The sequence below is a fragment of the Aythya ferina genome, assembly GCF_964211825.1.
Source record: "Aythya ferina genome assembly, chromosome: 3".
NCBI classification, from domain to species: Eukaryota; Metazoa; Chordata; class Aves; order Anseriformes; family Anatidae; genus Aythya; species Aythya ferina.
The window spans coordinates 98,059,327-98,083,123 of NC_140298.1; the positions used below are offsets into that span (position 1 = coordinate 98,059,327).

At 38.1% G+C, this 23,797-nt stretch overlaps 1 protein-coding gene across 5 annotated transcripts in view; it reads right to left on the reverse strand.

Annotated features, from left to right (window-relative positions):
- The window catches only part of ARHGEF10 (Rho guanine nucleotide exchange factor 10), a 120,522-nt gene that overhangs the window by 63,120 nt on the left and 33,605 nt on the right, over positions 1–23,797 (reverse strand). For 2 of the 5 annotated variants that reach the window (XM_084515974.1, XM_084515975.1), the window contains exons 5-17: positions 22,716–22,782; positions 22,230–22,309; positions 21,177–21,233; positions 18,235–18,398; positions 15,087–15,203; positions 13,770–13,884; positions 11,703–11,815; positions 7,983–8,060; positions 7,576–7,755; positions 6,136–6,252; positions 4,042–4,134; positions 2,794–2,964; positions 800–945 (exon numbers count right to left, since the gene is read on the reverse strand). In XM_084515974.1, the coding sequence (XP_084372100.1) occupies positions 800–945; positions 2,794–2,964; positions 4,042–4,134; positions 6,136–6,252; positions 7,576–7,755; positions 7,983–8,060; positions 11,703–11,815; positions 13,770–13,884; positions 15,087–15,203; positions 18,235–18,398; positions 21,177–21,233; positions 22,230–22,309; positions 22,716–22,782 (1,498 nt within the window). The remainder of the gene's footprint in view (positions 1–799; positions 946–2,793; positions 2,965–4,041; positions 4,135–6,135; positions 6,253–7,575; positions 7,756–7,982; positions 8,061–11,702; positions 11,816–13,769; positions 13,885–15,086; positions 15,204–18,234; positions 18,399–21,176; positions 21,234–22,229; positions 22,310–22,715; positions 22,783–23,797) is intronic. The other 3 variants (XM_084515976.1, XM_084515977.1, XM_084515978.1) reach the window with 3 other exon arrangements.

Consider the following 23,797-nt stretch of genomic DNA (forward strand, 5'->3'; position numbering starts at 1 on the left):
TGCATTCAGACTTCACCAATGAACTAACGTAACAACTCATATTATGCTTAAGAAAAGCTGTTTTTGGAAGATTTTAACAGTCTACATTTTCTCTGTCAGAATGTACCAACACACAAAGCAATTCATGATACAAGCAACATTGGAATGTGAGTGTGACCTTGGCATACACAGTGCTATAGTAACAGTAATTGCTACAGCCAACTAAAACAGAAGGCATGTTAAAAAAAATGCTTTCCTCAAAGCACCTCAACTTTAATCCTTCAACATTTGGTCTCAGAGATAAAAACCCTTCCCCAGCTGGAATTTCATTAGCGTGTTCCTTTTTTTTTTTTTTTTTCTTTTCTCTAGCTACACGCATTAGCTTTAGTTTTGTTTTAACTTCCATATCGTGTCAGGTTACAGATATGTGACAGCACGAATTTAAGGAAGAAGAGAAAAAAAACCTACCGTGGTATATCTGCACTCCACTCTACCCTAATGCACACTGATGATTCTACAGCACATTTCTAACTGCAGTTTCCAACTGAGATAGATATATATATATATATATATATATATATATATACACACACACGCACACACACACGTATATATGCTCACACACACAAATTTATTCTGGAACTTCAAAATATCAGCAGGCAATTTAGAAGAGTGTATAAAAGCCAGCTGTCCATTCATTATGACAACTGATAGAGACCATTAGACATAGTAAAAACAACACCAACAAAAACTCTTTTCACTGTCATCATTTCCAGCTTAAACTTGAATGATAATTTAAAAAATATTAGTCAAGTCTTACCGTATGTTTACCGTTGCACACATCAGCACATCATTTAACATGAAAAGTCGCCGTTCTTTGGTTTTGATAATTTCTCCTTTGTCATTGTAAACTGTTTCAACCATATCATTAGTCCGTACGAGGTATCTGTTTCCACTGCTAAGTAACTAGATTTTAAAAACAATCAACATCGTCTATTATACATTATTCATCTAACATCCAGAACAACAACAACAACAATGCAATATTGCCATATGACTACAAATGCTCACAAGTGAATTTGCCAAATGAATTAAGTGTCTTTACTGATTTGCTTTTCATTTCCTGCAGCAGTAACATAACCCCAGGATATGTCCTGCAGGGGTTTTAATTCTTCATATGGAACATGTAATTGCTCTGAAAGTCTTCCATATTGATAAAGATCCTCTAATGAAAAAAAAAGTCATAGCTTCCACAGTTTCCATTACTTCCTTCCTTCACCTCTTCTTTCATAGTCCGTTTAAACATTACACTTGGTTCCAGCCATCACAAAGGGGCAAGTCAGAGTGGGTGCAAGAAGAATGCTTTCAGCTTCTCTGTCTACATTGGCTTACAAAACCAGTGAAGGAGTGCAGCTGGCATATTTCCACAGACTGCCAAGAACATGACACACACAAAAGGTGCAGGACATGTAAACTGTTCCTGCAAATTTTCTTCAAGTGCTGAGGCTCAGCCTTGCGTGCAAGCATGAACCAATTCCTTACAGGTCAAATACATCTCCATAGTGGCAGAGAAAACAAAATGGTCTGCAACGCACCCATTTCCTATCTATCCATTTCCTTCACCACCTGTTTCACCTTGCCTGGCATTGTATAATGGCATTGTCGAAATCTGTATAAGCAAACATTAAGTCACAAGTTGCACAAGGCGCTAAATGATTTGAAGTGACTACGCAGCTAGATCTCAAATCTCCTGGTACAGAACATGGGACTTTACAGTTGCTATCAACTGATAAAAAGAAATCTGGACCACCTGCTAAAGGGCACACTCTGTGTCTTTAACTCTTTCAGTCACTTGTAGATAATCATTAGTAGCTAATTCAAAAAGCAGGAGTATGAGAACGAGAAAAAGTAAATTACCTGAACCCATTCTTTAATGCACTTAGAATGGAAATAATATGCCAGGATGACAATAAATTCAGTATTTCTTTTTTCATAAAGAGCTTAGTAGAAGTATGTTCTGGTTGACTACTTTCTATTCTTAAAACTACCAGGGTTTTTATGAATCACAGACAAAAGCACTCCTTGCACTCCTTTAGCATGCCTCCATTACTCCATGCCAGAATAAGTACAATCATCTATAACTTCATGAAAGCAATAATTGAAGCACTGGGAAAAACAGAAGCATTTATGATGCAAATAAGCATACATATATCTACAATACAGATAGCTACTAACAAACTCAAAGAAAATTGTTCCTTCCCCATAACTGAATGTCTTCCGCAGTTCTTCAAAGACATTTCTATTATAAGATCTAAATATATGAATGAAACAGACTGGGGTGTTCTTCAAGACAGGAAAGATATTGGACATGTTCAATAGCACACTCTCAACCACTCTGCAGTTGGAAGCACTGTGGTGTAAGAAACTGGTTCCTTCCTTTACACAGGAGTAATTCCTTGGTTCTAGGATAAATTTAAGTTGAAGTTTCTCATTAATCTTCTTAAGCAGAAGATTTCCTTGAAAACTTGATACAGAAAAAGAAAACATTGCTATTTTCTACACTGCCACAAAATACCAGCACTGCTGCTGCTATTTCAGCATTTTACCCACCCCAACACACTGTGGTTTAAACCAGTGAACCCATTCTGTCTTGAAGGTAACTCACTTCTCACACCTACCACCAGAACAACCCCATGGTGTCAAGCACTACAGAAAAAAATGCAGGTGCCCCTTCAGAGTCCATTCTAAAGATTGTTCAAGACCCAGAAACTAATAATAAACTGACTCTTCCATCACACATTTCTGCTTCCTAACCTTATTCAGATAACGTTCGTTCATTGCTTTTGCTATCTGTTTTATTTCACAGCGTTGATCCGCATCCCTTTTCCTTTCATTTAACTTCTCTGCCAGTGTTTCAAGTTCGGTAAGAGCCATCTGTAGAGGTAATCTGTCAGGATGTCCTTTATTAGTGTTCTTCAACATATCCTTTAGGGAAATCATAAATGAAAACAAAAATCAGAATTAACTCCAAACTCAAGTTCAAAAGAGTATAGGATGTGCTGCGGACTTGTGTGCAGAAGTTACTGCTACATTCCTTACCTGAATACTACTAAAGAATAAGACCAATGAACATCTAATGAATATTCAGACTGTGCATCACTTATTTTCCTGAATATCTTAATAGATATTAAAAAAAGATATTGAATGGGGTCATTATTTATAGGAAGAAAGTACAGAAAAGAAACCTGAAAATAAATGTAAAACCTCCAAATGTAACAAAAAAAGATTAGCAGAAGTTGCACACAATAGAAAACGATTTGAAAAGCAATATTATAATATGGTGTCTAAACAATCATTTAAACTTCTCTGATACTTCTTATTATAATAATGTTCAATTATCTTTATTACTATTATTATTCCTCACTAATACACTGACAGCAATATCATACTAAAGTAGGAGACCATACTTACTCTATGGAGGTTACAACAGCTGCTAAAAAACCCTTCCCTTTTGTAGGCACACGTTGGAACAATTTGAAATTTTTGCTCCTTCCTCACAGCACTTAAAAATCACCACGAATTCGCTATGGCTTCCTGCCACAATAAACCATCTCTTGTGCTGTCTCAAAAGCTCTTGCCACAGCTACCTACCCACAACCTCCCACCACAACTTCCTCTAAACCTTATCCTGCATTAATTCCTGGACCTTCATCCTGAAGCCTGCCCTGTGTCACACCTGCATAATGCAGCTAACTTTTAGCTCTCTCTGGGATAGACTTGACATGATCTGGAAGGAGTTTGAAACACTGAAAATTGGTCTGGAGCAGGTCTACAGAGGGGAACTGTGAATTACAGTGAATTGCCTGCCCATGCAATCAGAGATCAGTACGTGATGATGCACTGCAATTTTTTTCCTTGATATTTCCCCTGGATCCAGTGGTCGCTGCCACTGCAGCATAGTCTTTTAGCAGAAGACAGCTACCCAGCAATCCCACAAACAAGCCATGTGAGAATGCAGCAAAAACACTTATTGGGTAAATCTGTTTGGTAAATATTCTTTACCTGCAATAGCAGAATGAACTGTGGAAAGCGCTGGATAGGTTTCATCATTAAACCATACAGTGTAATCCGATCAGGGCTTGACTCCTGGCACTGCTGCAATGCAAGAAAGTCACATTGTTTACTCCCTTCAGTGTATTTCCATCAGTTACAAAATTAAAAGATGTCTTGTAAATATTCTGTATCATTTCATTTATTATAAAAATGCTACTACAAATATTCCTTCTTTTCATTTAGAAGTAGTAATTTATTTTTTTTTAGAATCACTATTAATCACTATGGTGATGTATTTGGTACATAACCAAACTTAAATCTCCTCCTTAAGTAACTGCAGCTGGGATGAAGCCTCACCAGCAATGTGGTACCTATGTATACAGTGATAAACCACATCTTTTCTTTTTTCTTTTCTTTTTAACATAAGCAATGCAATGAAACATCTGCTTAACTTCAAGTACAACAAAATGAACATAATTGTTCCAGTTTTTAAATTTGTAAATCCAAGTGATTTGTCAATTTATACTCTGTAATTTACTATTGCTGATCTGTACATTGGGCCTAAGAGACCATAAATGTGTGAAAACCAATGCGTTTTTAAGAGGAAATCTAAAGAAAACATTATCTCAGTACTGTGGAAACAAAAAGACTTTCATTTTCTTTATTAGAAGAAACTAGGGAAAAGATCACTGATTTATGCTTGGAAAGAAAAATATCAGAATCCATTACTTTGGTTTTTAGGAGTGGAGGATAAGAACATACAAATTTCATTTGCATGTTCAGAAGCCCTGTTTGTCTAAAATATTTCAACTTTTTGAATATTTTGATCAGAATCACAAAAGATTTAAAAAAAAAAAAGAAGAGTAGAAGAAATATTCAATATTAAAAACCAAACAAACAATATTAAACTTGTGTGCAGTGATTACATTTTCACAACCATTTTTTTGCCTGACCACTGGTGGAGAAAATTCTTGCACAAAGTCTGTTAGTTGCAGTTGGACAAAATAATAATAAAAAAACAGGTGGTACATAAATTTACTCTGTCCTAAGAAGTCAACTGTGACTCCCTAGCTGGGAGCAGCACCAGTGCTGGTACTGACAAGGATTGTCAAGAGCGTAAATGATGCCACTGCTGGAACAATGGGCTTATACCTGTGTGAGAAGTAACCTTACAGAGTTTCATCTTTGTGGTGCCTAGGGCTTCCAGAATACAATCCTGTGTACTGCTGCTGCCATACTTCCAAAATGCTTTGAATTAATTTTAAGATCTGAAGATAGATTAGCAATCAGCTCCCCTGGCCCTCCCTTCCCAATCCTCTAGCAACCTAAAAGCTTCACAGTTTATCTTGCCAAGGGCACCCGACTTCAGCATTTGATGGACCACTGTGGCAGACCTGGCAGAGTGACAGCTCTGAGAGGCCCAGCTCAATCCAAGACTCTCAGGAAAATGGGACAAACTGAGCTTCCAGGCTCTTAGCAGTGTAACACACAGCCTAAAAGCCTTGCAATAGTTTTTGCATACCCTCTGTAGGGCATCACCCCTAAGGCTTCCCAGCAGTTCCACTGCATGTGCCAGGCTCACGATGCACACTATTGCATTCATCAGGGCAGTAAACATTCTGCACAAAAATAATCAATTTTATCTCCAAATTGTAAAAAAAAAAAAAATAAAAATATATTTGCAAAATAATAGTAAATTATTGTGGAATGGAAGTACAGCTATACGACTGCACAACAGAATGAAGAGTTTAGAAGTAAAATAAATCCAAAACAATAGTTCACCATCTGAGTCCTCTTATTTCATGCTCACCTGATATGAAAGAATCCCAATGTTTTGCCAAGTACAGCGATGTGAACACCAATAAACTGACCTGAACAACAGCAACAAAAAACACCACTCTGCACTTCCAAACACATCCAGGATCTAGAATCAAGTTATCATTCTCAAAGTAGTGAAAGTGAATTCTCTGTAGAGTTTATATGCCTAAGCCATAAAATCAAAGTCACATAATATACAGTATTATAGTCTTATTTTCCCCCTTTTAATTTATAGTGTCTTACTCATATCACATGTGCAGCTGTTTTAAGCTTGAGTGAACTCACCTTTAAGAAATCCAGAAAGGCAGGTTTGGTGGCACATGTTTTCTTAAGAATCCCCACTGCTGTACTGAAGTTGTTTACGTATTCACTGTACGCATCTAATACCATAGATTTGGAAAACTAAAAAGATAAAAAGGTAGACCATAACTATAAGCACAAAGGATGCCCAACAGTATCATTTAGAGCCCTGACTCACTTTGTTAGGAGCTAAAGGGTTTTGCTTGGCTCAGTGCTGGATGTACAGAAATACCGAAGATACCCAAAACAACTTTTCTGCAAAACACAGCTTGGAGATGTACAGATGTAGCAGCTATGAATTATAAAATGTAGATTTACAGAAATAGCTTCACCTTGGCTTCAATCCGAGGGCAAAGCCTGGGGACTCTGTGTAATCAAGAAGCCTCCACTGAGATTCAAAGCAGCTAGTGGAATCCCATGACCTTCTCACAGTGGTAATGCACTGCTGCCTGTCTTCCAGATTCAATGAACAAGTGAATTCCCAAAGCCTACACAACCCATCTTTAGCTGATGTTTAGCAAGAAAGCAGGTTTTGTGACCTGCAAACAGCCACATGAAGGGCAAGATCTCTGTCTGCCCATTGTCTCCTCAGTAAAGATTCTGCAGAGCTCGCCTGGTAAGTACACCCTAATTTGCTTCGGTCAAAGCAAGACACATCTGGTTTAAAGACAGACTCTTTAGTAAACGTTTCATTTTCACTGAAATGGGGTCAAAGCACCCAAAAATGCACATCCCTGCTCTCTTTCAGCTGAAATGAAAAGGTGGTAGTTTCCAGCAGCTGGGTGGCAACAAAACAAAGTACGCAAACCAGCCAGTAGGTAGCCTTCCCTTTCCATTCACACACCTGCTGTGGGAATAACATCTTTCTATCAACCATGGCAACTTTTTGTTTCCTGTAATTCAAGCCAGTGGCTAGTCCAGTTCTTCACTGGATGAAGGTCCATTAAGGGATTTACAAATACTCTGTGTGTGTGCTCCAGGCTCAGTTCAAACTCAGGAACTCAGGACATCAAGTACTGCGTTTGTTCTTTTTTTCTTTTTTTTTTTTTTTTTCTATTCCCAGTAAATATGTAAAGTCCCACATACATAAAACTACCTGCTTTTTAAGAGAAACTGAGCTTTGATCTCACCCTTATTATGGTGAGTTTTTGAACCTATTTCCTCCGAAAAAGAAACTGCTTACTTAAGTATCTCAAAGTTTGATCAAGGCCTGAAAATTTTGGCCACAATGCTTTCTCATCTGCTAACCAAGCTGAAGACACCTGTTGGTGCCAGCTTCCTTACCATGATGGTACACATATACTCTGACAGTTACTGCAGGAATTGGAGAACACGGGATATAAAATGGTCAAATTAAACAGAAAGATACAGAGACTGAATAACAATTCTAAAATAAAAATAATACGTTTCGATGCATTTGCTTACTGAAGCAACAAAGACATCACCAATCATTTCAACAGAATCCCATTCAGATACACGACTCGCCAGTGCTATTTGAAACATTGAATGGCACTGAAGAATTTCCTTAATACGGTAAAAGACCATTTTGAGTTTTCTTTCACTCAGTAATTTTGGTTCCATTTCTGACAGGGGCTTCTCATATTGCTGTGGGAAAAAAAAGATACATAAATATGTTAAAATCGCCTTAAATTGGGTCTTCTATACATAGAAAAAGCCAAACAAATTACTTAACAGCACATACGCACAAAATCTCTCTGAACATTTGGCATAAAGCATCTGTAGCAGAACCTGTGAGTCACGCTACAGATTCTTTAAGAATTTGATTAATTTTCGAATTCCCAAGCCATAGAATGCAAAAGTTATTGCAGTACCTCCAAAATTCTTTTCAGAGCATCCACGTAATTCTTCTCACTATCAACTACAGAGCCCAAAATATATCTTCTCACAACCTGTTGAAGAAATAAAGTTACCTGATTAATTTCAAGGAAAACATGTTTATCAGAAGTGGGAATGCTCGTGGTAAAAATCCCACACTGATAAAAAGCAAGAAACACAAGGCAATTTAAATACTGGCACTGCCATACCATAAACACCGTACATCTTCAAGAGTCATTAAAAATAATTTTAGAGTAATAGTAAGTTTAAGACAACAACAGTTATTGTAAGCCTATATAATCTTTGCTGATTGTTTCCAATTTCAAACTCTAATTTTGAAACATCTTTTATTTTTAGATGTATGAATTTATTCATTATGAGGAATTATCTTAGTTGGGATTTTTTTGGGGGGGATATTAACATGCCTAAGTGAAAATCTTATCTATATTTATACCAATCAACAGAATTGTAAGCTTCAGGAAATACTGTCATATTTCATGTTTACAAACTCCAGACTATTCATCACATATCCTTCTTTACTTCCTAATTCTGTGATTTAGCTGAAACATACTGTATACACATGCAGATAACATGAGAGAAAGGACAAAGAAATTGATCTGATTTAAAAGTAAAACTTCTAACTGCTATGGATTATATTTCTTGCTATTTTTAAGGGTTTGTCTTCACCCAAACTCACTTCCTAATCCAACTTTCAAAAGTGATGTTCTGCTTGAGGGAGAAGATGGTAGGAAGGCAGGGACAAGCCACTTACCCAGAAGTACAAGGAAAGGCAAAACTGCTTCTTTTACTACTTTAAGCTAGCCTTGAAATGAGAGGCTAAGACCATGAAATTCACATCTCAGACTTGCTTCTCTTGAAACTCCCCTGCTTCTGATCCCCACAGCCTCCTGCTTTCTTCTCCGCAGCTGCCTTTAATTCTTCACACTTGCATTTCATATTATTAAATTATGTGTAGGTCATGTAAGGATTTTCTTTCAAGTGCTGGCATTTCAAAGGAAGACTTCAAAATTATCTGAGGCCTTGCTTAAAGAAATAAGTGGTAAAATTCATTGTGTCTAATTTGTGCTTAGACAAGATTTAAGTTTTTTATTGGGTGTAACGTATTGGTTGCTCTAATAAAAGATAACATTGCTACTCTTAGTCACAGTTCACACTTTTGAAAAGAATAAATACGTTTGAGTTATGCTTTTTCAGGCTGTACAATACACAAAATAAATGCTTAACAGCACCTATTGGTCATCATGATATATGTAACTTCCAATAGGCTTGCATGCAAGTCTTACATTTATATTAGCATTGTTGCTAGTAGGAATAGCATATAAACATAAACAACTTAAAATAAGAAATTTGAAAAGAAAAAAATCGAAAGAATTCTAGTCACAGGCTTAAAACGACGTGAAAGCTAACATGATTGAGACCCGAAGCAGGACATAGTATTCAAACAGGAGCTTGCTTTTAAACAAAAGCTACCATGCCACCTACTGTTTAAAGCAAGAACATCCATAAAGACAACTCACTGCAGGGTAACTCAGGTTGGAAGGAGCTTTCCAGTCCAATTGGGATCCCCAGGGCTGCTGGGTAGTCTGTCCCCTGCCTGTGCTGTGTGTGGCACAGGGATACTCTGAACCAAAAGCCAGGACTTGCGTTTGCCACTGTTGGCATCACTGGAGCTTGCTGTCAGCCCAGCTCCTCAGCCATCCAAGTCACCCTGAACAGCAGCCTTACCTTCCAGCATTGTACATGCTGCCTATGTCAATTTGGTTTCTCCTGCAGACATGCTGATGGGAGCACTGCAGCTGGCACCCAGAGAACTGATACAGACATTAAGCAGCACTGGGCCTGTATCACCTCCTGCAGGACAGACACCACTAACACCGGCCACTTGCTGGGCTTTGTACCACTGATTGTACCCCTCTGAGCAGGTTTCAACCTGCTTTCCACTCAATTTATAGTCTGCCTATAGGAATTATATTACACATACAGCTACAAGGATACTTCTGGAGATTGCGCTGAAGGCCTTGCTAAAGCAGAAGTGGAATGACACCCTCCATTTTCCCCATCCACAAGTTAGTCACCCCAAAGGCACACAGGCTGGTCAGGCACTAATGGACTTACTGAAGACTGTTCCTAATCATCCTTCTGTCCCTCCCAAACTCACAAACAGCTACTAGGAGGATTTGCTGCATAACCTCCCAGGGACTGTGATAAGGCCAGCCAGACTCTAGTTTCCCAGACCCTCCTTCTTGAGGATGAGTGTGATAACTAAATTTTTTTGAGTCACTGTCATCTTAGATGATCAAGGCCATACCTTCAGAACCACTAAATATGTGCCACCCAGTTTCATGGACATGTCCATCCAGCCAAAGTACACCTTAGCTGTATCTTCCACTGCAGGTAATGCTTTGCCCTAACACAACCTGCCCCTGGCTTGGGGGCTTCAAAGGCCTGAGAACAAACCTTACCAGTAAGAGCTGAGGCAAAGGTGTCACTGACTTCCTCACTTTTCTCAGCCTGCTTTGTCACTAGGGTCCCCCGTCCCATCAGGCAGGGGACCCATATTTTTATTAGCCTTCCTTTTGCTGTCAGTGTACATATAAGGAACCCTTCTTGTTGTCCTTCACATCTCTCAAGCTCCAGATGAGCTTTGGCTTTCCTAACTCCATCCCTGCTCAGCTGGGCTTCTCTTCACGATACACAATATATATCATGACCTACACAGCAATTAACAGCTTACTCCAAATTAAGAGCTCTCTATCTTTCCTGAAGAAAGTACATCCATTTTTAATTACCTACAGAAAACAGTGAAACTCCCAAACCCATATTTGGAAAGCAGGAAAATACAGCATTCAGTGATGCTGGGATGTTACAGTAATGTAATACATTTGGTAGTTGTATCGTTACAAGATCTAGCACTGCATTGTGCTAAACATATTAGAAAAACAGAATTCACCAAGCAAAACAAAAGCCCATACCACTCTCTTCAACTACTCTTTAACTTATTTTTCAAGAATACCATTAGCTTCGCCACTCATTTTTTTAAGGTACTGACCAACTCATGACTTTACGCCACAAGATACTAAAAACTCTCACACTGTCATTATAACTTGTCACAACAATACAGTAACATGAACCAACAGGATTTATTTCCAGCCAAAAATTCAAACTTATGCTGATTTCAGTGTCTACTGACGTGGTTTCCACAGTGACCATAGAAATCTGAGGTGGTGAACAGCAAACTATACTGTTCTGTAGACTTGACTTTACCATGGACAAGTTTTTTTTTAGATCAGGAGAAATCTTAAGATGCAGAGAGTACACAGAATGTTCTCTGCATTTAAAAGAGAACTCCTAGAGCACCAGCGTCTTCTGACTCAGCAAAAAAATCTTAAACTCTTCTTTTTCACTCAAAATCATCACATTCAGCTTGAAATGTTTAGGCAGAAAAATAAGTAATTACTGTAGTTCCTAATTTTATAATGCAAAACGTTTTGTACCTCTCGCTGAATTCTTTATTGATACATTTCACACACACCAATTTTCAAAAAACTACTTATTCTAGTCTGAATTTAATCTCCCTTTATTTTATATCATATGCCAGAATGTTTGAAGAGGAAGGCACCTGACAGCCATTGATGCAGAAAATAAGGGGGAACAAAAAAAAGAGGTAAAAGACCAGGTTTTGAAAAGCCTTTTACCTGCTGCTGTGATAATCCTTCAGGCATAGGGGTCATAATTGCTTCTGCATGCATACAGTCCACATCAATAAATAAGTTTAGCTCCTCTTCTTCCAGACATGATGATCTATGATCTACAAATAGATGAATAAAAAACTGTCAACTTTGACAACACAGAGATTGAGAGACCCAAGCACAGTATTTACAACATAGCCTTATTTTCACTTCCTGTACAAAAGTAATTTTCTCAGCATTTCTGTATTACCTGTGAAATCACAAAAACACCAGCACTGATAGGTGCTCTAGTACAGAACATATTTCAAAAGCTATCTCAAAGTCCTAAAATCCACACAGCAGGAGATAGCCTATGCATCTTTTGCATGATTTCTCCTTCCTCTTTACAGCTAAGAGCACAGAGCTGTCCAAATTGCAGGACATGACAACTAGGGTTAAAGCTCTGCAACTACAGGGCCGGCAGTTTTTAAACAAATAACCTTTGGGATGAAATTAAACACAGACATAACATGATTCAGTGCAAGAAAATTCATACAACCTTCCATTGACTGAACTAAAATCAGTAGCCAAACGTATCAAAACATTGGCCTTCAAAAGAAATGAGAGTAAGAAATTCTCTATTAGTCCCTATGGACTTCTCAATGCCACTAATTTCATTTGAGAAGCACCACCAAAGTGCAGTGATAGGTGGCAGTACACAGCCAGCCAAACAGCCCGACACCAGCAGAGGAGAGAGAAGGAACAGTGTGAGAAACTGTGGCTTAGAACACAAAGAGAATTAAGGGAAGCAGTTTTGTTGGCTAGAGGAATTAATGAGATTAATCAGCAAATTTGTCACATGCTCCCTGCTGATTTGGTAACTGGCTAGAGGATTAGATCTTCCATAGATATCCTGCACCTTCTACCTAACCTCTACAACCGTGAGGAGGAGTACTGGGCCCATTGTAACACTAACGAAGATGATTTTCTACTGTGTAACAGCAAGAGGGTGAGGATACATTTTTGCTCAATAAACCTTCTGCAAATAATCTTTTATTTTATGGCTGTGACTCACCTAAATTTAGAACCAGTTATTAGAGACCATAATGAGATGTGCACTAGTCCTTACAGATAGGATGCAGCTTTATGTTAGCTCACTTGCTAAAAACATCTTGTTCCAGTCTTGTGGTTTTGGCTTCTTAAAACTGTAGTTTTAGGAGCTCTGAAGTTACAACCGTTTAATTAGTTGGGCAGAAACTTGAGCAGAAAAACAGACTACCTCTCAGCCTTATCCTGGAGAACAAATTTGTGTATAGTCACTACCACATGCAAAAAGTAGCTGTGGACTGTGGCTGCTGAGGGTCATGACATGGGACTGATGCCTGTTTTAAATTAGAAGAACACAAATACCTCCAGCTTTTTTATTTTAGAGCCTCTTCTGTTGTGACAGTTCCCAACCCAAAAGCCAGCTTTTGCTAGAAATCAGCAAACTGATAAAGCAGAAGACTCTTTCCTTGCTACCACTCTCAGGCACAGTTTTTGTTATCCTTTTTGGTTGTTATAGACTTTTTAAATAGCTATCACTCCACTGAAATCCGGATCATAACAGCAGAATTTCTTACTAACAGACACTCTGGAGTTATTAGATGGAGGGAAGTGGACAGACTTAGTACCTTAACATGATTTCTATAATCCCCATAAACCAGTATCTAACTAGCATCTCTGACACTGTTATTTTTAAGTGGACTCTTCTGTGTTGTCCTCTGGTTCCCTAGGTCACTGAGGCCTGCACCCCAAACATAAAACTACTCAAGATGCACTGACCGCACCGTGATCTGAACTGAATGTTACACTATTTGCTGACAGAGCTGATTTGGCAACCTGACCCAGTGGGTGGCATCCCTGCCCACGGCAGGGGGGTTGGAACTGGGTGATCTTCAGGGTCCCTTCCAACCCAAACCATTCTGTGATTCTATGATTTGATGCAACCAGTACTCAGCTACTAGTACAAAAAATTGCTAGGCTATTTGTGTCCTTTGTCAGGAACGACTAGAAAAAAACAACATTAGCACAGCATAACTGACACATACATACCTTGGGAAATAAAAGACTTAGTTCTAATGAAAGAACGACCCTTTTTCACAGCTGCTTTTGTTTTTTCAAGTCCATCTTTGGTACCTTCTCTAGCAGCTCTCATGAGCTTTTGCATCTGTAAGATAAAAAATACATTCTACATGTTCAGTGAATAATACCAACCCGCTTGAGCATAACATGCAGAATGCTTTTGATCCAAATACCTTTTAAAAGAATGCTGTCAAGTGTTTTAGGCTATAAATATAGCCCAAAGTCAATGAAATAGCTATAATAAGTACTCAAATCCATCAAACCATAGATCTGAGCATCTGTACTTCCTAATCAAATCAAACCTTGAGAAAGGATCTCACTTTACGATAACCTCGTATGCACACCCAAAATAACAGGAATGCTTTAAGAATCCTTCTGCTTCAAACATCTGAACTTAAAATAGTCTCAAAAGCTCGACTTTACAATATATAACAAATAAACACTAAGAACATGTCATTAATGGTAAGGGTTCTTATTTATCTTCTAACTCTGCCAAAGTATTTCTGACCTAAAAATTCAGTTCTGTATTAACTATATTCTTAAATAAACACTGTGTTTTGCAGAAAATTTTACAACTAATAATTTCATTAATTGAAGAAATCAGTAAGTTGATCTAATTAAGTATATTTTGTAGTACAATACTAGAGCAAAGAAGTTTCATGGAAAAAAAAAGTAGTGCTGTTTTGCTAGGACATGTTCATTAAAAACTGCTTTGTACTCTTCCTTTCCTAAATGCTGCCAAAGCAAAAAAGAAAAAAAAATAAAAATAAAACCCCACTACTGCCAGAACCGTGCTGACATCATCAGCTGCACCAGAATACAAACAAAGCTGTCTTGCTGCACTCAGGCAGTTTTTTTCTGTCTGAGCTGAAGTTTTTAGCAAAAAAGCAGCCTTTTCATGCTGGCTCCATTCAGAATGGCCAGCAGCATGATTCTCTGTCCTACAATTTGCTCTGACATGGACAGAGCGCCAGGGTCACGCTAGCCCTGTGGAGCTCCCTGGGGTTTCACAAAGGCACCAGGGCTCACTCCTCGCTCAGGCTCTGGGATAAGGGAAGGCCAATGCCCTACCCGATCTTCTGAAATTGTTACAATTGACAAATAAACATGAGGAAAAGCCCTCGACAAAGCACTTTTAAGACAAACTACATAGCAATCCAGCACATTTAGAACTATTTTAAACAAATCATTGTCCACTTTTTCAAGCTATTATTCAAAGACAATATTGTCTGTGTCGGCAAAGCAATCATTTTAAACATAGCTAATTACAAAAATTAACTACACTACCTTCAGCTCATGTTTTTGCTTTAGTTGCTGAATCTCTACTGCTCCCACAGTGTTTGCCATCAAATCTTTCATCTTTTTCTCATAATGCTCCTTTAAACGCGTTAGGTCATGAGAAAGCTACAGTGCATAAAAAGACACAATCTTTTCAAAAAGCCTGTAGTGCAAACTTAATGCTAAAGTACTAAAACACATCATGCATGTTGCTAATTCTGCCTCCTGACACACAGATAACTGAGAAAACGTTCATTCAGGGAAGCTCCAGCCCGACGAGTGGACTGTTATTGCTGCAGATCGCTGGACTTACCGAAAGTCGGCCAGGCACCTTTGCGCTGTGCTGGCAACTATGTAAAGAGAGGGACAAAGTCACTTAGTCTAAGCTAACTGCATATTAATTATACCGTGCACATCTTTTACAAATTGTTTGGAAACGACACATCAGCTTTCAGCTCATCATTCAGAGGAGCACACCTTGCCAGTGCATTTCTGGCTCTTTCAAAACAGCAAATCAGAGGAATTCTCAAGGGCTGAAGGAGCTGTGGCACCTGAGAAAATGGAGATCTACTGTACTAGCGCGTTGGGTAAGGAGAAAATAAGGGAGGATGCACAGGTTTGTAGTTCCCACATGCGTGGGAATTGGGAAGTATGCATCTTTGCTCTGTCACAGCCTCATTGAATGACTGCAGGCATAAGCACCTCGTACATAAGTACAAGCACTTGCAAGGTAAGGAAGTTCTCATGGAGAAATACCCTGGAGTACTCATTAATCCTCACTAAGCATTTTGAGAAAGCAAGATAAAAGCAGCAAAAATTCAATTGGAAAAAAATATATATTTTTGTGTGCCTTATAACAGAAAAGAAGCCCAATGGAAAAACCCTCAGCTTGATGTCAACAGAATTATCTGGCAAACAATCAAAGCATCAGGAAAGAGAAGGCCGGCTGAGCTGAAAACAAAGGGGCAGGTCCAGCATTCAGCTCTGCTAGGCTAGTCAGGATGCAATTACCTTCAACACGATGATTCTGGCATTACAACAGTGTAATTAAGAACAGCATCCGGTTCACAGCTTAGAAATATTTGATAGTACAAATGTTTTCTCTTCTTAAAAAAATAGAATTTAAGATAACAATTCAAAACTTATAATAAAAGTGACTTTGAGGGAAGTCATACCACCACTTACAATTAAAATCATGCCTCCAACCTTCCCATGCTTTTCAACTAACAGAAAAAAATAATAAGGTAAGTCTCTTACAGGCTATAAAAGACTTTACAAGGAGACATGCTGAGAAAACACTGCTAACGTCCATCATAAGACCTGAGGAGAAGTGAAAGTTAGTCAAAGGAATGGATATAGGGACCAGGTATAAAGGAGAGTGGTTTCTCCCTATACTGAAATGCTGATGCTTGATTATTTGTCTTAACAATTCTGAAATTTCAGTCTTGCCTCATCCTCCTCTAAACCCCTTCTCTAGCTTCCTGACTTTTCCAGCTCCCAGTAAACCCATACAGGTGTGGGTGGTCTCTCCAACTTCTCCATCCACCAGCAAATTTGTTCCTAGGCTCCTCACCCCTATCCTCAGAAGAACAAACCAACAGCCACATTAAGACTTACAAGCTCAAGTGCAAAGTACTTCTCAGTCTCTTCCACAGGTATTCAAAAATCAAACTCAGTTTTCTTCAGGCTAGTCCAACACCTCCCCAGAAAGAAACCACTGCAATAGCTTAAACTTGTTCTTTCTGGTTAGGTCAAAAAAAAAAAAAATCCACACTGAAATTCACAACATCAGCACTCAGCTCACAAAGTGCTGATTTGAGTGGGATCAAGTTTTCCAGCTAATTGCTCACTCCTTGATTTCCAAAGGGCACGCAGCAAGGATGGAGGTCAGGGGAAAGCAGATAAGGGGTACTGGAGGGAGACAGTGAGGCTTTTGTTTTCATTAAGATAAGAAGCCTGCAAAATCAAAATAAGGGTGCTATGGAAGAACAAGTGCTGAGCAAGTTCCCTAATGTTCTTGTACATTTTCTGTTTGAAAGTGCAAGTGGACTTGGGGCTGCATTCCCTGGAAGAACGGTGTAAAATGAGGTGGTAGCAGTAGTATTTAAATCAGGATAAAAAAATATGTAGAGCCAAAAGCAGAAAGCAGCTAAAGAAAGCAAGCACACCTACATTACTGAGAAACCCAGCAGAATGGGCAGGTTCAGTCCCCAGCCTTTGAGTTTTCCTCTTCCTACTACTGTGCTACCCCAGCCATGGCAGCCTCCCTACATCCTACTGCCACTGGAGCATTTTGCACGCTGACTATACTCAATTATGAAGTAGCTTACAGCATCTGTTACTGGTTAGCATGTGACTGAGAAGCCCTAAGGTTTTTGCAGTGATTACAGGCACCAAACCCCATCCCCCTTCTCAAACAAGCTGTGTCCAGTCTCTGCACCATGCCTCCATCCTCCAAGCCCTCAGAGCAGGGAACTGGCAGCGGGATGGCTGCCCCAGCTCCCACACAAGACTTTGTTCTCACAGAGAGCGCACAAGGGCAAAAGGAGTGCAGCTGAAGGAGAGAGCACAGGAGGCCAGGTCTCCTCCCAACATGCAGTCAAAAAGATGCAGGGAGAGCACATACCCATGTTGTCAGTGTCTTCCTGGCTCCTGTGGCATGGACCAGAGATGTCACAGAAATAGCATTTTATCCACACAACCTTTCTTCTCTCATTAATAAATGGTACAAACTTCTCTTTCACACACACACACACAAATTCTCACCTTCAAACAACCAAAGTGAATCAAGACAGAACCAAAGTGATCTAGGACAAAAAGGCAGGGAACACTAGCAGAGTTTTGTGACTTTTGAGTGCCCGAAGGATCCCAAAACTTCAAGTTTTGTCAGGCTTATCCCATTTCTTCTTTGCATTATTTTCCATACACATTTACCACTTACATTAATACACCAGCTGCAAAACAGAAACTGTGAGGAACTGCCCACAAGGAAAATTCATCCTACTTTAAAGACAGTCTCTTTAAAGGAGACAGATTTGTGTGTCCTTTAAAAATATGTTGGTATTTGAAAGTGGATTGAGAAGGGAAATACAGGTGAGAAAGGCAGGTGTTGAAAATCAGGATGACCTCAATGACAGCAGCACTGCAGGATACATACATGTCTTTTGTGGTTGCCTCGCAAAAAGGAGCTGGGCATTCCATTCTTACACTCAGAATCACTTTGTTCTTCATAGCTTTCAAACTCACTTGAACTCCACCCATATTCCAGCGAGCTGTTTCCACCATCATCGCCATTTTCAACATCATCATAAATCATTTCTTCTGCAAGAATTAAACCAAAATAAAAGAAAGCTACACTGAAATACCTTTTTGTTTAAACAAGAAAAACCTCTTGTTCAGATGTACCATAAGGAATTAGGCAGACTTTTGTATGCACACTTTTTAACATGCTTAAAGTAACCCAATATTCAAAAGAGCCAAAATGGGCTATCTCTGTTGTAAGAGATTACTGTAACAGGACATGATTGGTGTTCTGGGTACACACCATGATACCTTTAGAAACATGCCATGCTCAAATTATGCTGTTCTGTCCAAATGCCACAATATTTTTAAAAGAAATTCAATGGAAGCTCAAACTGTAGCTGTGCTAGGAACTTTTCATGATCAGTTCAAACAACAAATGCTAAAACACTGAGAATCAAATGAAGACGTTACTATTTCAAGCAGAACAGACCAAAGTAACAAGAAATACATTACAAAACTCTGGTACTTTATGACTCATTCTTGCAGTTATACTGGCACTCCTCCTTTGACTAGGCTTCTCTCCTCTCTTACCTTGTCCATCAAGTCTAAGAACTTGAAATATTAACCTTCTCAAGATCTAGGAAGCTATTATTTCAGAGGTTGACCAAAGTACCACCCATTAAAGTCATTGGAAAAATGTTTCCAAATTAGTTACTGAAAAAAAAAATATACTACAAATAATCACACTGTTTGGGCAACTTTTTTTTTTTTTTTAACTTTAAGCTTTCCATCATTATTACCTCAGCTGCTGTTTTAGTTGGCACAGACATCTAGTAACTCAAAACAAAATGGAAAAATTTTATTGCCAAATATTTTTCAGGAAACAAGCATGCAGCCTACATTAACAGAATCCTTTGTTAATACAAGTAGAAAAGTATGGATAGTTCTGCCAGGAATCCCTACTGTCAGAGGTTACAACTTAGCATTTAAAACTGTCTCACATTAGCCATGCTTTTATTCCAAGACTAAAGTTTTATGTAAATTGAGAAAAAATATATATACTTGAAAGAAAAGCTGACATATTTTACATATCTGGCTGATCCCAGGATTCTATTATTTAAAAAAAAATACATTTTGAGCAATAAAAATCTTCCATTATTAGCATGAATGAAACTATTTTGAATTACCACAGAAGAATCTCCTCTCACTTGGAATAACAAAAATTTAAGTTTTTTTTTTTTTTTTTTTTGTCTCCATGCATATCAAGATTGTCCTTAAAATAAACTGCCTGAAGGACCACATTTTAGTGGTAAACTAGCACAATGAATAATTTAAAAGAATTATCATAGTAAATCAAAATAATTCAAGACTTAAAAAGGCCAAAATTTTGCAATGCAATTATTGGGACACACTATACCCAGTGATTTAGCGGATGTATCTTGTTCACCTACTGATGTAGAATGAGCTCAGACAGATTTTTTTTCTTGAAATAGGAGTGTCTGCCTATCAAACTATATAATCAATAAACATAAAGAACATGAACGTACAAATATGAAATTTCCCCTGCTACCTATTTTCTCAGAAATTTTCAGTAACTCTGGGAACAAATAGAATGTCAAAATTTTAATTACTGATTTATGGCATAAGGTGAAAATTCTGACAGAGATGTTCAGCAGAGCATCCATGACATGTATATCTCCTCAGGTTAGCCTCTGGCCTCAGTCTATGTGCTTCTGGACCAAGCAAACACAGCGCGAAGACATCCCTGCCCAGAGTAGCACAGTCCACTATGGGACCTTCCAGTACTAAAAGCATTCATGCCATTAAATGCAACATGATAGACTGAAATAATAAATAAATGTGAGTAATAAAATAGTAATAAAATTTGCAAAATGTCTTGCCTGGATAGCACTAATAGCAAGAAATAAAAAAGTTAAGGCTTTAAAGACAATTGTGTGTTTCATAGCAGAAGTCCCAAGTGTTTGCTTGAACCATTAACATGGTCATAGCCAACTTCAGAATCAAATGAATGCCTATACCCTGAGAGCCATGACAAGTAAATGTAGAGTTCCCAATAAGCAGATCCATTCAAACAGTTCGTTGGCAGCAACCAAGCCTTAAGCACAGGCACTGTGAAGAAAAATCACCCAACAAACCTGACCAAAAACTTGTTTAAATAGCCTTCTTGACCCCTAACTCCACTATTCCTACCCAGTAAAGGTAAAATCTAGGCTTCAGCTACTGTTTTAAGATCTATTCTGCCTCTTCCAAACATGGTCACACAATAAGGAGCTAAACCACTCCAAAGCTGAAGAAAAAGCATTTCTGGAGAGTCACAGTCAGAAAGGTGAATAGCTGCCCTGAACCTCCTCTTCAAGTAATGTTCAGAGAGCTGAACATGTTTCCATCTAACAGGTATTATTATGTGACAGGGTGCTTCCCAGAATAGAGCAGTTCTCTGTGCAACTATGATAATGCTGCATTATACTAGATAAGTATTTAAAACACTCTTTCCCTACTTTGCTTTCTTTAGGTCACTACAACTACAACACCCACCACTGCAAGTCTCTAATGCACAGAACACAACCAGTTAGGGATTTCCCAGAGTACCTATAAAACACAGCAGAATTCAGCTTATGGGCAGAGAGGTGTAGGAGACCTGCTGAGACAAGACTGTGCTAAAAGTTAGTTTTAATTTTGAACTTTATAAGAGCTATTGATTACTGTTAGAATGCTAATTCTGTTTACATGGAACTTAGTTAATGTGTCTATTCATTATATATGCACAGAGGCCATATGACATTGCTTTCAATTTAAACTAAAACCTGCATGGTCTGTATTACAAAGACTTCAAACCTGGTTCGGAGTCTGAATTTTCTCTTGGTACATCATCATAAATTACTTCATCTGGGTCTAAAAGCAAAACAAAACAAAAAAAGGCATGAGAAATCACCCAAAATCTGAACAGAAGCAACAGAGTATATTGGTTATACTGGCATATATGAATACAATGGAGATACGACCCATTCTCCATCAGCATTTTACTAGTATATCTAATCAAGGTTATCCAAGTAAAGGAATAATGCATAGCAACAGTAACAGTAATGTATTTGTGAAAATTCAAGCAGTTTTATCTACATTGTATATTATGAGCCTTGGTAGCTTGAAAATAGAAATCTATTTCCACACTCAGTATTTCTCACTTCTTTTCACAACAGTAGAGGTGTTTCTCAGGTGCTGCTTATTATCTTACTAATTAGCTGTAAGAAACTGTAATAGACATTTTTAGAAAAATAATCAAAACTGTACATAACATAATGATCATCTCAAAAAGTTAAGAGGCAGGACAGGAACGCAAATTCTTCAATTCTTTCAAGTGACATTTAGATGACTCTCCAGCCCAGTGGGATCCCTCACATTGTCCCAGGTGAGAACAGCCAGGATAACCTGTCCTCAAACCACACAGGCTCTGTTCTGGCTTCAAATGCACCCACTAGCCAAGGGCACATGTTGAGAAAATGCGTTAAGCAAACAGTTGCCAATTACTTCATGAGAAGATTTCACATACAGCCACAGAGCAGACTGTGAAGTTGAGCAAATTTCCACCACAGACATACTGAAATAGCCAAATGATTTCTGTGATTTCCTGTAGAAAGTGATGAACTATTCCATAGACCCCAAAAAGCACTTCATGGAAAAGTCGATGTTAATTTTGTTTTAAAATACAAATTTTTGTTATGCTGCTGAATATTTTAACTATGTATAAATGGGCTCCAGAACATACCTGAGAAAACACAATAAAAGTGAACACTGACATTCCCATAAAACATACATGATTACATACACAGTTTATCACAACTTAAAACTGACCTTCTTCTATAGTTTAACTCTGAACTCACTGATACTTACTTTCCATCCATGCAGTGTTTGCAGGATCTGCAACCCACTTTGCCAGAGCATCATCCTCTCTCTTGACCTGGTTATCTTCACTGATGGGGAAAAAAAGGAGGGGGGGGGGGAAGGCATAAAATCATTAAAAGCTACGCAATGATGCTTTTAAACAACCATGAAAACAAGTCAATAAATAAAAACATCTCACTGCCTTCCAGTTCTCATTTTGAGGTTGCTGATTACTCAAAAACTCTGCTTCAGTATGTAATTAGGATTTAATAATCTATTCTATCTGACAATTTTAGTCAATAGATTGAAAACACTTCCCTTCCAACCTCAAGAAATGCAAGAGATTTTTGGTAAATAAGCAGAGTTATGGAGTTAAGAAGATGAAAATAAAACATGGAAGCATCAGACATGAAAAATTAAGTATTTATCAAATGCAAGTTTTCTCAGGAATTGAGGTTTTAGAGATCATTAAAAACATACTGAACTGGCAATCACCTATTTTGGGGTTCCTCTGAGTTTACAGAGTTACAGTGACATTCTTCAGTTGCTGACTGCATACCTGCTAAGTAGAAAAAATACATATAATCAACAAAATGCTTGGCATAATGTCAGTGGGGTTCAAACGGTACACTTCAGTATAAGAAAGCAGTTTTACTAATAGTTAACAAATGATTTACTTCCACACAGCACTTTTATTCTTAAGAATCTCTAAAAAAAGTGTGAGTTTCTTCACACTATCTTACCTATTTTCGCAACTGAAAGAATTCACACAGGCACAGCAATTTGGTATAGGAGCTAGTAAAAGGAAGCTACAGTATCTGATGCATTTAATTCTAATCTCTCAATCATATATTCCTCTTCAGGCAATAACAACACAAAAATTTTGGGTTTACTCTCCTATATGCCTAACAGAAGTAGATAGCAAAGGCTGCAAAAAACATATAGTACACAGAATTACAGTACAATTGCCTCCTAGCTAAAGAGTAATATATTCAAAACAAAACAAATTAAAAAAAAAAAAAAAGACAGGATATGGAAAGCTTTCTGCTCTTCCTGCTCTCTTGACATTAAGCTGTCAACTTTGCTAATTCTGGTTACAACATATGGGGACTGTTCCTGTTTCTGCAATAATCCATAGTTATTCCCCTTTCTAGTTTCCCCTTCCATCTTAAAATCATACTAAAGGACAAAGAGAATGCACCAAATTATCAAGTAAAAAATCCCGCAGCAATTCTAAATCCATAAGGTCTGATAAAAAACAACAACAACAATAAAAAAAAACACCAGAAGTGCATATAGAAAAGGTAAAAGGGACAGGAACTCTGCCAGGACCCAGATCAAGCATGATAAGGGTTTGCAAAGAAATCAGTTGGCCTGAGCACTGAATTATTACTCTGGAAATTATTTCATGACATTAAGGGGGAATTAACATTAATCATTTTTAATGGCAAGATAAGATAGTAGAGTCCTGACTCGTGCTTTATGTTGTGATACAGTGCCAGCAAACTAAAGGTCAACCATCATGGACTTAAAAGGTTTGAAAAGAACTGGCCGTGTACATTCATTTTTTTCTTACA